The sequence below is a fragment of the Alosa pseudoharengus genome, unplaced genomic scaffold, assembly GCF_046254945.1.
Source record: "Alosa pseudoharengus isolate Yale_2024_CS ecotype anadromous, Long Island Sound unplaced genomic scaffold, YU_APseudo_1.1 YU_APseudo_1.1_scf_14, whole genome shotgun sequence".
Lineage (NCBI taxonomy): Eukaryota > Metazoa > Chordata > Actinopteri > Clupeiformes > Clupeidae > Alosa > Alosa pseudoharengus.
In genome coordinates this window covers 34,540,380-34,553,372 of record NW_027468609.1, presented here as the reverse complement: position 1 = coordinate 34,553,372, position 12,993 = coordinate 34,540,380, and the positions used below count along the sequence as shown (strand labels likewise).

At 41.7% G+C, this 12,993-nt stretch overlaps 1 protein-coding gene across 1 annotated transcript; it reads left to right on the top strand.

Moving 5' to 3' along the window:
• Window positions 1-4,249: 4,249 nt before the first annotated feature.
• pou5f3 (POU domain, class 5, transcription factor 3) lies at window positions 4,250-7,615 on the top strand. Its single transcript, XM_076283362.1, has 5 exons — window positions 4,250-5,665; window positions 5,777-5,888; window positions 6,019-6,149; window positions 6,421-6,585; window positions 7,358-7,615. The coding sequence occupies exons 1-5, from the start codon at window positions 4,922-4,924 to the stop codon at window positions 7,613-7,615; spliced, it is 1,410 nt and encodes a 469-aa protein (XP_076139477.1). The 5' UTR covers window positions 4,250-4,921.
• Window positions 7,616-12,993: the final 5,378 nt, after the last annotated feature.

Here is a 12,993-nt window from a genome sequence, read left to right as displayed (position 1 = left end):
GAAGTCATGAAATAGATTGGATGAAGGGTCGAGAAAGCTTGCAGCTAAGCTGTGAAAACTGTTTTTTTTTTTACTTTTTATTACAGTAAATTGACATGATATCTGTCTACATTGTATGGTGTTTAGTTTAAATTAGATTCTACATATTTTCCTGACATACATGTTCACCTTTGTCCAATGAAATGTTAATTGTTCTTACAAATATATATACTGTATCTAAACATATCAGTTAGAAACTGATCAGAATCCCCTAAAGTCTGCAGGAATACCACTATATTGCTCTTTAACTAAATTATGTCTTCATGTACTAATAAATATCACAAAGTGAAATAGGAAAAGCCTGATCTGCTGATGTATATTCACAGAAAATATTGATTGTGTCACATTTTATATATTTGTACATGCAAGACCCAAATAAACATTGAAACCAATAAAAGAATATAATCGAGTCTGATTAAACCCCACTGGCGCCTATCTACTAGCCTCCTCAAGTATCACTTCTTACAATGAAGGCTCTATGGGATGGGAAGGTCAGTGTTGTGGTCTTTGGGGAATTTCCATTAGTAATTCTAAAGATGTGGTTCTCAAGAGGAGGCCCACTAGTGGGGAATAGACACATGATTGGTGGGCCATCACAAACAGGAGGAAGTGTGTCTTTTTTAAGGCCTATCTTTATTAATGCCTTTTTTGACAAGCAAGATACCACAATACATTCAAATAAGCACACACAAAAATAGGAGTCATAAACAGGCCTTCATATAAATTAAAACAATATCAGATCCAGGGGGCCAGGACGGTAAATGTAACATGGAACCAAAATGCGAAAATAATAATTTAACGTTACAATTTCGCTTTTTGTTTGAGAACCACTGTGCTAGAGTGAGTCATCCCATGGTCGATATCTACCAGAGAGGGTTAATACCCATGTTATGGTTGTGGTGCAGTAGAAAGCTGAGCACATGCTTTGTACAGTGTTTTTTACAAGTTGACTGTAAAAGGTTGATTGCATTTACTTTGTGTTCTGAGTATAATCCAACAGTTCTTTACAGTCAGTTAACCCTAACAGGTAAGCAAAGCATAATGGTTTACTTTGGACATATAACTGGCTGTATGGCTGTAATAAGGCTTAAAGCACTTTACTTATAGCTCCCACCTTGACCTATAGAGATTGCCCTGGAGGGATGGGGTGTGGGGAGATGACCAACAAATCTGGCCATCTCAGATCTTCCAGTAACTGCAGCTCCACAAGGTGTGGCACAGAGTCTTGGAGGTCACATGACTCAGGCCCATTGAGCTGGCTGTAGGGGAGCCATCTAAGGCCATTGTCGCTCTGAATGGCGTCAGGAAGGCAGCCATTGGTCACCCGATGGACATTTTGTTCTGGGCAAAGGACAGCAGTCGTCTCAGGGTGTCAAAAGCAATTAAAAAGCCATCGGGCTGGTCCTCTGAGGAGGGTCTGGACACAGGAGGGTTGGGTCTCCAGCACAGTTTGTAGCTCTGGGCTGAGGGACGGGGGTGGAAAATTGTGTTGAGTAAAGGGGACTTCTTAAAGTTGAAAAACTGTAATAAACCAAATAAGTCACAATGAAACATTTCACAACCAGCACTTTCTGTATTTAAAAAGGAGGAGAGGGGCAAAACCCGCTGAGGAATGCCACAAGCAACGACTTAATAAAATAAAATAAAATTATATTTTTACAATCAGTTATCAGAAGTTGTCTGCACAGAGTTTAACATGCATATTTGACAGCAAGATAATGCTATTTAAGTGCAGGGATGGATTACTGCACGGGCCTACCGGGCCCAAGGGGTCAGGGGGCCCTGAAGCCCAAGCCTTTGCATGGAATCATTGCCTTAATATCAACAAATCAGGATGTAGGCTATGAATCTGATTGAATTTAGTATTGGCCATCCCCAAAATGCACCAGAATACAGGAAATCACATCAAACAAATTAAAAATGTTCTGGGGGAGGGCCCACAAACCCCCCTCCCACATATGCGACAATTAGTGGCGGGCCCTTAATACATCTGGGCCCAGAGGCCCGAAAATTCAGAATTCGTCCATGTTTAAGTGTACAATGTATTTTGAATATATCTCGCAGATGAATCATTGATGGCATATAAGCATGGGAATACATATGCAGGAAATGTGTGAGTCCTTTTTCGGTTTCTTGTCAGTCGTTACAGATCATAACGTCCTGGTGACAAATGTTCTTGTCTGGAGCTCAGTGTTACTTGTTTGTTTGTTTGTTTACTGTTGATACCATAAAAAGCCAGGGCTTCCTGCTGAATGAACGCGCTGCTCCACACCCGTTATAGGGCGGTCTGCCGAAGCTATTGTGTCTGCAAGTCATTGTTTATCAACAGTCCAGAGCAGCCAGAAACCTCCCATGGGAGACACTATTTTCAGACACTTATTTAATTTACTTCACATTAAACACTCAACAGTTCCACATTAAATCGCAAATGCTTCTGACTATCAATTCTCTTTAGTCATTTTTCATTTCACAAGTGAAATTGTTGTTGTCTTGTTACAATGTAAAGGGTAGAATTGCAAGCACAAGAGTGGGTAGAATAAAAAACAAAACACTTATATTATCAGAAACTCTCAGGTTTTCATGTCAGGTTGAATGCACTAACCATCATCCAAAAAAGAACAACTCAGAGAGCAAGAGCTCGCTCCCTCATGCCACCACCAAACCCACAAAACAAGGAGAAGGGAAAGGAAGATCCCCCTGCAAAAAAGCCATCTGGGTAACTTTCTTCTCTTTAATCCACGGCCCTGTCCTCCACTCTCCCCCTAGCACCACTCACTCAAATATCCCGAGCAGCCAGCCACTTTCTCCTCAAATGTCTACACTTTGCATCACAATCCCTACCCAAGTCCATGGGCCCCACACAATACAGCAAGGGTTTGATGTCTTTTAAGGCTTTGACAGAGACCAGGCACTCCTCTGTGCTTCTTCCCTGGCTTTGTAATTGGGAAGAGTGGGGAGCTTACTTGTGTCTTTAGGTTGGGTCTGTTTGAGCCAAGTGTGTTTGATGGTAGGGGGTACATTGTTTCAATTTTGGCCACAGAGAAGTCTGAGTGTGCCTGGATGGTGCTTTCGGTTGGAGAATGGTGGAAACGTATGAGTATCAAATGCTGAGTCAGAATAGGTCTGCCTGACAGATTGTTATAAACCAATAAGCACAGTAGACACATAGCAAGTTTTACACTATCTGTGGTCTGTCTGGATATTGCTCTCCAGCGAAGAATTGTAATGGCAACAATGTCCTTGTGTTAAGAGCGAAACCTTTGGATGGTTGTTTCAGGAGAAGGGGGTGGGTGCGGAATCAAAGAGTAGCGACGTATTGTTCCGCTTGAAAGGCAGCTAATGGCCGGCCATCGCAACTTTGGGTCTGGGAGCTGCGGGGTGCCCCCGGGCCTTGTTGCACAATACCCCCCACTACCTTCCTGCGGCGCGTCTTCCTGCCGCAATCTGGAGCGACCGTATCTGTTGGGGGAAGACACAGCTGTATGCGTTTGCAAGAATATTCCCAATTGCACCGGAGACGTGTCTTTGTATGCTGAGCTGTGTTTTTTCAAGTTCTAATGAAATGTGTGTCTCAAAAATAGTATATTAGCTTACTAATGCGGTGTGTGGTAGCCTACGATAGCCTACTGATGTGGCGTGCAAGCAAAGTACGTAGCCCAATATTGAAGGCGACACATTTAGACAATTTCTGACATTCAAAAATTAGCCTACAGAGAAAACCCATTTTGTGCTTGTAAATACTAATACCTTTTTCATCGAACATTAGGCCTACCATGATCTACTAGGTCATTGTAGCCTGAAGGACTGAGTTTATTGAAACGTCACAATCATTATTTTTTGTTTGTATGATTATTATTATTATTTACACAACAGAAACGTGTCATTAACTGTAGGAATTGGGACACTAGTAGTAAAACTTACATTAATAAGCTAATGCAATATAGTGATGTATCTAGGCGTATGACCTAAACCATGGCTTTCCCACAACTGCATCCAAATAGTGTAATTCGTGGAGAAAATTAACCGTTTTCATATCTGCATGTTTGAAATGTAGGCTAGTTTTCTAGTGAGATGGTAAATTTGAATACCAACGTGAGTGATTAAAGGCAAATCCTATTTTAACTAACTTAGTTCAATGAATTGGCCTATGCATGTAAAATACCACTGCTATGAATTTGTAGCTTCTAGAAAATTCATTGTTTCGATGTAAATGCACGAAATGGATTAACAGTGTCATCAGCCTAATAGTTGATCGTGAATAAATCCCCACCAACTTTAGAAGAGAATAGCCAAGCATCCTCTAAGGCGTTAAGTTTTCATATGAAACACCTAGGTTGATTATAATACTGGGACATAAATGGAAATAAAATGAACCTATTTAATAAGTAGCCTAAGGTTAGCCAATCTCTTTCTTGTCTTGACTTCTTCACGCCCAGAGAAGAAATCAAGTTCATTCACAACTTCACCATCAGCTGGTGCCTATTGTCTCGGGTGACCAATGAGAGAGCAAACAATTACGACTCCGGCCTCTCACGGTTGATTAAGAAAACCTGTTGAAGTCAGGAGTGGGTATCTGCACGCGTGTAAGTGAAGTGAGTGGCGGTGAACTCTCTGCCTAAATGAATGGACTAAACTGATTGTCATCTCACGCCCAGACGGCAAATGCCCGCATTTCCACACAGGTCGGCTTCTTGACCTCTTGCCTTCTTAGAGGAACCTTATCTCGCATAGGCCTACGACGTTGAATGATTTCACTTGGTTTATTACTTTTTTTCCGATGATGGAGGGATTTGTCACTTTAACTTAGAAGTTTAAGAAGACCACATCCAAGCTTGCTGACTTGCCTGCCAAGACATAAGCTATTCTAAAGCTAATCCTGAAGATGTCGGAAAGAACCCAGAGTCCAGCAGCAGACTGCAACGGAAGGTCCTTCGATGTCAACAGAGCAATGTACGCCCAGGCTCTCGGGCAAGATGGACTGGGCAACGCATCGCTCCAGTTCCAGCACATGCTACAAGACCCGGGCCTGCTTTTCAACAAATCTTCTTTCAATGGAATCACTCCTCCGCCTCCACAGGCTTTCTTTGCGTTCCCTGGGGTTGGCGGCGACTACAGAGCATCAGAGATACAGGCTGGGGACTTTACGCAGCCCAAACATTGGTACCCTTTCGCTGCCCCGGAGTACACCGGTCAGGTAGCCGGTACTACAACGGCTACCCAGCCTGCAAACCTCAGTCCGCCAATTGCTGAGACAAGGGAGCAAGTAAAAATGCTAGAGATAAAGACTGAAAAAGATGTTAATGACGAGTATGCTACTGAGACAAAGCTGCAGGTTCCACCACCGGCGACCTCCGTTGCCCACGGCGTCTATTACTCTGCTCCGTGGAATCCATCTTTTTGGCCAGGCCTCTCGCACATCACCGCTCCCGGCAACCCAGCCGCAACTCAAACAATACAGTCCTCTGCATTATCTCCTTCTCTTTCACCATCTCCGCCTGGAAATACGTTTTCTACAGCCGGGTTTTATAGCGGTGGTTCCGCGCAAACAGTACCAACGACCCAGGCGCAGACCACGGCGCGAAGTAGCGGCTCTTCTAGTGGTGGCTGCAGTGACTCGGAGGAAGAGGTGAGTACAACCCTGACCTTCAATCAGTACTTCTTTTGCACATCAGGCCAATGTGTAGGCTACGATTTATTTTTGATTTGCTTATAATTCAGTCGTGTTTTTTTTTAATAGGAGAATCTAACCACAGAAGAATTAGAACAGTTCGCTAAAGAACTGAAACACAAGCGCATCACCTTGGGATTCACACAAGCAGATGTTGGATTGGCATTAGGTAATCTTTATGGTAAGTCTTTTTTCAGTTAACTCCTCTTACAGACTGAAGAAGCCTATAGGACTTCTAGAAATATTTTGCATAAATGTCAGTTAAGCAGTTTGTTTACGTTAATCACTGTTTTTTTGTTTTACTTGTCCAGGTAAAATGTTCAGCCAGACGACGATTTGCCGTTTCGAGGCGCTTCAGCTGAGCTTCAAGAACATGTGCAAGCTCAAGCCACTACTGCAAAGATGGCTCAATGATGCAGAAACCTCCGAGAACCCTCAAGACGTGAGTGATTTCTCTGGAGTCAGATTTCGCCATGTTTAAATACAATTTGGTCACATTTGACATTTGTTGCTTTGGTCACATCATGCGTCACCTAACGCCATCTTGAAGTCTGCAATGTGAAGTCTGACTTGGGCTAAGGATCACTTCTCCAATAAGTGGCCATTGGACAAGCTGTATGACGTTGAATCAACAATTCCATAACACCATGTGTATCTGTCTAGTATTCAACAACAATAGGACAGTAATGTTGCTAATGGCCCTGTTCTTACAGATGTATAAAATCGAGCGTGTGTTTGTGGACACCAGAAAGAGGAAGAGGAGGACCAGTCTGGAGGGAACTGTGCGTACTGCCCTTGAATCCTATTTTGTGAAATGCCCCAAGCCCAACACCCAGGAAATCACTCATATCTCAGATGACCTTGGCCTTGAGCGAGATGTGAGTTTACTCCCTTCTGAAATAATCTGGAGCTTATTACAATGTTTTATGAAGTATTTGATGGACAGTGTGACTTCATGGTTTGTCTGCTCACACCCTTTATATTTTAAGCTTGTTAAACCAAAGGCTTCAATAGGCCTCTACAGTCTGACATAACATGCATCAAAGCAGCTAGTTGTTTTGATACATCCTCAGCAATGTGGTCCTTTAGGGCAGTGGTTCTTAAACTGGTGGTCGGCAAAAATATGGAAGGGGTCATGAAATCATTTACATGATTTACAAATCAGTGTTTCCATAATGTTAATTCGAAAGTGGATGTTCTGATTACGCAAACTCAGCCCCTGCCTCTTGCAATGATGCGCTTGAAGATACTGTACATAAGCTTACCACTCACAGAACACCGCACAGCCTTTTTTCGACACAGGAGTGCCAGTTATACATTGGATGAGTGCTAGTTATCCTTTGAAAAATAATAAATCAGATTGTCATTGGCTGCCATGACATTAATGCTTTTGTTGTTGACAGCATATCTATGTGAAATGTCTGCCTCTGCAACATTTTCCAAAGTAAAAGCACATTTCACCAGTTGGAGAGGGGGGTCGCAAGACTTGGCCAATGTTTTTTGGTGGGTCGGCAGACAGTTTCAGAACCACTACTTTAGGGGCTAGGTACAGGCATTTATTTTAACTTGTAAAGACTTTCACTTTGCATTAGTGAACCTGTGGTGGTTTATGCGTCCTAACGGTTTGCTTTTTGCGGTATCTTTGGACAGGTTGTGCGTGTGTGGTTCTGCAATCGCAGGCAGAAGGGAAAACGCCTGGCTTTGCCTTTCGATGACGAGTGTGCCGAGAGCCAGTACTACGAGCAGAGCCCACCCCCACCTCACATGGGGCCCAACATGCACCCGGGTCAGGGGTATCCGACCAACACCCACCCCTCCACCCCAACCCTGTACATGCCCCCTCTCCATCGAGCAGATGTCTTCAAACAGGCCTTGCATCCTGGACTGGTGGGTCACCTCCCTAGCTAACTGGAGCTAGCCGTAGCATTCCCAACACCCACACCCCACTCCCCTTTGAACCATTACATCCTCTATCACTCTACAAAAGGGCGGGTTGGTACCGGTGACATCAGGCCAATGTGTAGGTTTAGGCCGGTGGTACTCATAAGACTGATAACCGATGACTATATGGAACACCACCCATGCAAGCAAATTAAATGTGTGCACACGAACATTCTTGACTGAGTATGCTAAATGGTTCAGTCTTGTTGGTCACAAGCCTATCAGCTTGGGTGTTTGTCCTGGTTGCTGGAAAGAAGTGTCCAACATGTGGCTTTTTTCTAGCTGACTGAAATTTTGATGAGCCTTTTTTGCTAAAGCTATTGCACATCAAGAGTTGAAAGTTGATGTTTTTCCTTTTTTTTAAATGTTTATTTTGAGGAATGCCCATTTTATATATGTGTATTTGACATTTTTTACTGAAAAAGTACTCAACACAAGGTCTGCATGCATTTAAAATCACCTGGATGCTTTAATTAATAATGAAATGTGTTCCTCTATATGTGAACGCGACAGGTTTTTTTAAAAGCCAAATGAATTGTATATGTGGCTGAAATGCAGTCTGTTACCAAGCCTGTTTTAAATAGTTTTTAAAGGATGAGTGCATTCACTAGACAGAAATGTTTTGTGAGGACATCAGGTAGTGCTCTTCATTTTGCATCCATTTCTCTTCCTATTCATTTGTTAATGTTGCATGTAAAACAAATTCTCACCTTTCAGTTGCTAATGCTTGTTTTTATAGCCATGGTTGGCATTCTTAGTTTTATATCTGTGTATGCTTATGTGTGTCTCTTTTTAATGGCCTCTATGTGGAGTAGTCATGTGCCTTATGTTTACACCTGCATCTTCAAATGAGTCACTTTTCAAGCTGCTGTATCACTGTTGCTACATACTGTAAATGAAGTCTTGAATAATTTATTGAGACACTAAACCTAAAGTGTTTCTTTGGTTGATGGCGATATTGCCCTCTTGTGAATGTAGCTATTAAATACATCATCTGGAATTCCAATCACTTCATGGGAGCTGTGTCTAGTTTCCATAATTGACTTTGTTCAGCAACAGGCTACAACATCTTCCTCTTTCCAGCGGTTTTGACAGCTCTGCTGTGCCATATGGGGTCAGAGACCCTTAAAAACACTCACACTCAACTGGATCTCCGGGTCAAAATGACCTCATCCTTCCTGGTGAGACTCAGATTTTGTTGGCTGAATCTTAAGTCCTGAACCTTCACACACTTAACTGACATCTGTCGTAAGTGGTCACGTTTGCGAGAGTGTAAGAGTTTTTAAGAGTGTGTCCATGAGCGGATCAGGCGGGGGTGATGCATGCTACGTCACCAATTTTGATGAAACTCGGCCAGTTTGAAGGGTCCACCTAAACTCAAAAAGCCATTTTGGGCCCCCTCCTTGTTTTAGGCCAAAAAAAAAAAAATGGCCCAAAATTGCATAAAATGTTGACGTCCTTCCTGCTGTCATATTTAAACACAGCAAAGTAGCAATCCATGCCATCAAAGGTCCATCCAAGGTTAGTTTAAAGGTTAGTTACAAGGCTTAAGGTGTGACGGTAGTCAGTCCAGGACTGCATGTGTCCACTATGTCACATGCCTTTTGGCGAATACCCAAAAAATAGTAATATTCAGACCTGAATATCTCTGATGAGCAACCTCCTTTTTTCAAAATTCTTTCTGCACATGAAAGGGCCATCTGTGGACTTTATAAATCAAAAGTAAAATGCTCGGCCTTTTTATTATTTTTGTCTCTGTAACCGCCTAAATAGTGTGATCCAACCAGTGATTTCAAATACATATCTACTTCAATGATTGGTTAAAAAAGAATGCTTATGTCATTTATGGTGGACAAATGGAGATATAGTATCATCAATCATGTCTACTGATCAAATCCAAGCTAGATTTAATGTCCTGAGTGCAATATATTCCTTAAGGTAGCTCAAAATGACATCATTGGGTGACATACACCAGTATACCTGTAGGTCTAATTTTTGCAAATGTGATAACTCCAACATATCTCAAGGCTAGAAACGGTCACTTGGACGCAAATAATAACTTGTAAGATTTTGATAGTCAAAGGTCAAGGTCACTGTGACCTTATGTACATCCCATTGTGGTGAATAAATCTCCAAAAACCCTGCCAAGATTTGGGGAAATTAGCTTTTTCACCATCTCCCCCAGAGTTAGATAAGATGATACCCTTCCTATCTCTATGTGTAACTCAGTCTGAAGCACCCACCATTAGCATAGCTTAGCATAGCTCATTGAGGTGGGCAGTTCCAACTAGCCAATCCCCCGAAAGTGACAAAAGCACTCAAACATTGTTCTATTTACATGTTGTGACTAGTATAATTACAATGTGTACAAATTTCAATGTAAAATGCAACACAGAGATTTTCTAAGCATATACAAGCTTGGAACTACATTCTAATTCAGACGAAGCCCTGCTACTGCAGCTTTTCAGGTGCTGCGTGCAAATCACTCTGCCAAGGTAGCAGTGCTTTTCCTGAATGAAAACATAGTTCCAAGTTTGCTTAGAAAATTGCATATTTGTAGCCTATGTTGTAACTGTAAAAGTCACAACATATAACATGTAGCGCTGTCGTTATCAGTTTAGCTAGCCTCTGGCCCGCATATATCAGATACGCAGATTTGATTGGTTCCCCGGGATGCAAGGGGTAAAAGTAACGTGTATCATTGGTCATTGCCAGAGTGTCTCGCAAAGACAATTCCATTGTGCTCTTGCGAGAACTCTGGATTTCCAGGGTATGGTCAAAGGTCATTCATTGCCTGTAGGAAGTTTTTTTTTTAAATTCGGCACACAGAGTCACTTGCACTCAAAGATGAACTGATTAGATTTGAGTGGTCAAAAGTGGGTGTTACTGTGACCTTACAAAAAACAACATGGGCCTACTGTATTTTTACACCTTGAACACAATATCCTAGAAACACCACTAGTCGTGATCCCCATAGGCCCAATAGTAAACCCAGAAATGTTGAGTACCCTAAAGTTTTATTGCAGAAATGTAATCTATAGGCCTAGTGGGTGGAATTCAACTTGGTTGCCTAAAGTTGCACTTTGGGCAATTTGCATAATTAGCATAAATAGGCAATTAAGGCGAGGCAGTACAGGTGAATAGGGTAAAACATTTAAATAATAGATATCACCATGAAACTTTCTGAGTTGATTACTTATGTTAAGATGAGAAAAAATGTATTGGATGTTTTTTATAATTTAATGTTTACATATGCAAATGAGGCCCTATCTCATTAAAAATGCTCTAATTTGCATACACACAACTGATACAGTTACAAGTTAAATAGTTGGTATTTAGAATACAGTTACATTGTTGAAATCAATGGATTACATGTAACTGTTTCATAAGTTTGTTCACTCTCTAAATAAATTGAAGCGACTCCATTTCCCAGAAGCTGCTGAAAGCAATCTATGATGAAATTGTTTACATGTTTAAATCCAAGCCCCGCCGTCTTGCACTAGCCTCAAAACGCAGCCAGCGCACATTATGGACGCGTCATCGGAGACCCTGAAATCACTGTTTGCACAGCAAATTAGGAGTAAAGTAAGTGGAGGTAACTCCTGTTCCTCACTGATCGTGGTTCCTGATGTCTGTTCAAAGGATATTTTCCCAAGTATTAATAGCTCAGGCTACTTCGGCCAATCGGTTATGTTTGCTAAGCAATAGGCCTAAGCAAAGCCTAGTTCAGACCTACAATAAAACCAATATCTAACTGCATTCTACGTTTTTTATTCTAACTTAAAATAGCTTTATGGATTATTATTTTTTCTAATTAGATTTACATTTACGTTTTAAAATTAATTATATGGTGCAGCCTCTGAAGAATTATTCTTGCGAGTAGGCCTAGCATATTTTAACGTGCAGTTTTTGATTGTCATTATTATGCGATCACGTTCATTTTGAGAGCACTGATATACAGTAGCCCATGTTTACATTTACAGGTCATTTGTGTTCCACCTGTCATATGCGCAACCCTCAACCATCAACCCTCACTTGTACTGGGTTGATGCCACCGAAAAATCTCACAGGCAAACCTAAATTATAATTTCTGGCTACGCCCTTAAAGTAGGCTAGCCTATTTATTTTGTTTGTTTTAATTAGCCTAGTTGCCTGCTGTAGTTTTAGTGGTCACCTTGCTATTTTAAAGTTGTATCAGGTAGCTTAGTTGACTTTACATTCTCCTATGTGGGCCTAACACTTCAGCCATTTGGAATAGAAGAACACATCAGAATAGGCCTGTTTAGTAGGCCTAAACAGGATTTGATGGCTGCATTCCTACACTTATAAAATGCAATTCAATGCGGAAGTAATCTAAGTATTCAGAATACGTTACTCAGATTGAGTAACGTAACGGAATACGTTACAGATTACATTTTTGGGCATGTATTCTGTATTCTGTAACAGAATACTTTTTGAAAGTAACCCTCCCAACACTGTTTGTCTGTTTGTTTGTTTGTTTGTCTGTGTGTCTGTTCATCTGTTTGTTCGCAAGATAACTCAAAAAGTTTGGGAGTGATCCGGATCACCGTCTGGATCCAGGAGGCGGTTATGTTTTCTTGGCGGAGGTCTGCACTCTCGGAGTGCTTTTCTAGTTTTGCATGGCACACTTCATTTCTTAATCTGTCTGTCCATAGGTCAACACTGCCTCCTTACCAAGTTTCTTAAAGGTTTTCACCAACTCACCCAACCAAGTACACGTGTTTACCTTGGAAAAACAATTTTGAGCCTGGCTTTATCACACTATCTGGGGGCAGCCATAGCCTTTGGGGGCAGCCATAGCCTACTGGGGGCAGCCATAGCCTACTGGTTAGCACTTCGGACCTGTAACCGGAGGGTTGCTGGTTTGAACCCCAACCAGTAGGCACGGCTAAAGTGCCCTTGAGCAAGGCACCTAACCCCTCACTGCTCCCCGAGCGCCGCTGTTGATGCAGGCAGCTCACTGCGCCGGGATTAGTGTGTGCTTCACCTCACTGTGTGTACACTGTGTGCTGTGTGTGTTTCACTAATTCACGGATTGGGATAAATGCAGAGACCAAATTTCCCTCACGGGATCAAAAGAGTATATATACTTATACTTATACTATCTGCTTTTGTGTGTATGCAAATTAGAGCATTTTTAATGAGATAGGGCCTCATTTGCATATGTAAACATTAAATTATAAAAAAACATGCAATACATTTTTTTCTCATCTTAACATAAGTAATCAACTCAGAAAGTTTCATGGTGATATCTATTATTTAAATTTTTTACCCTATTCACCTGTACTGCCTCGCCTTAATTGCCTATTTATGCTAATTTATGC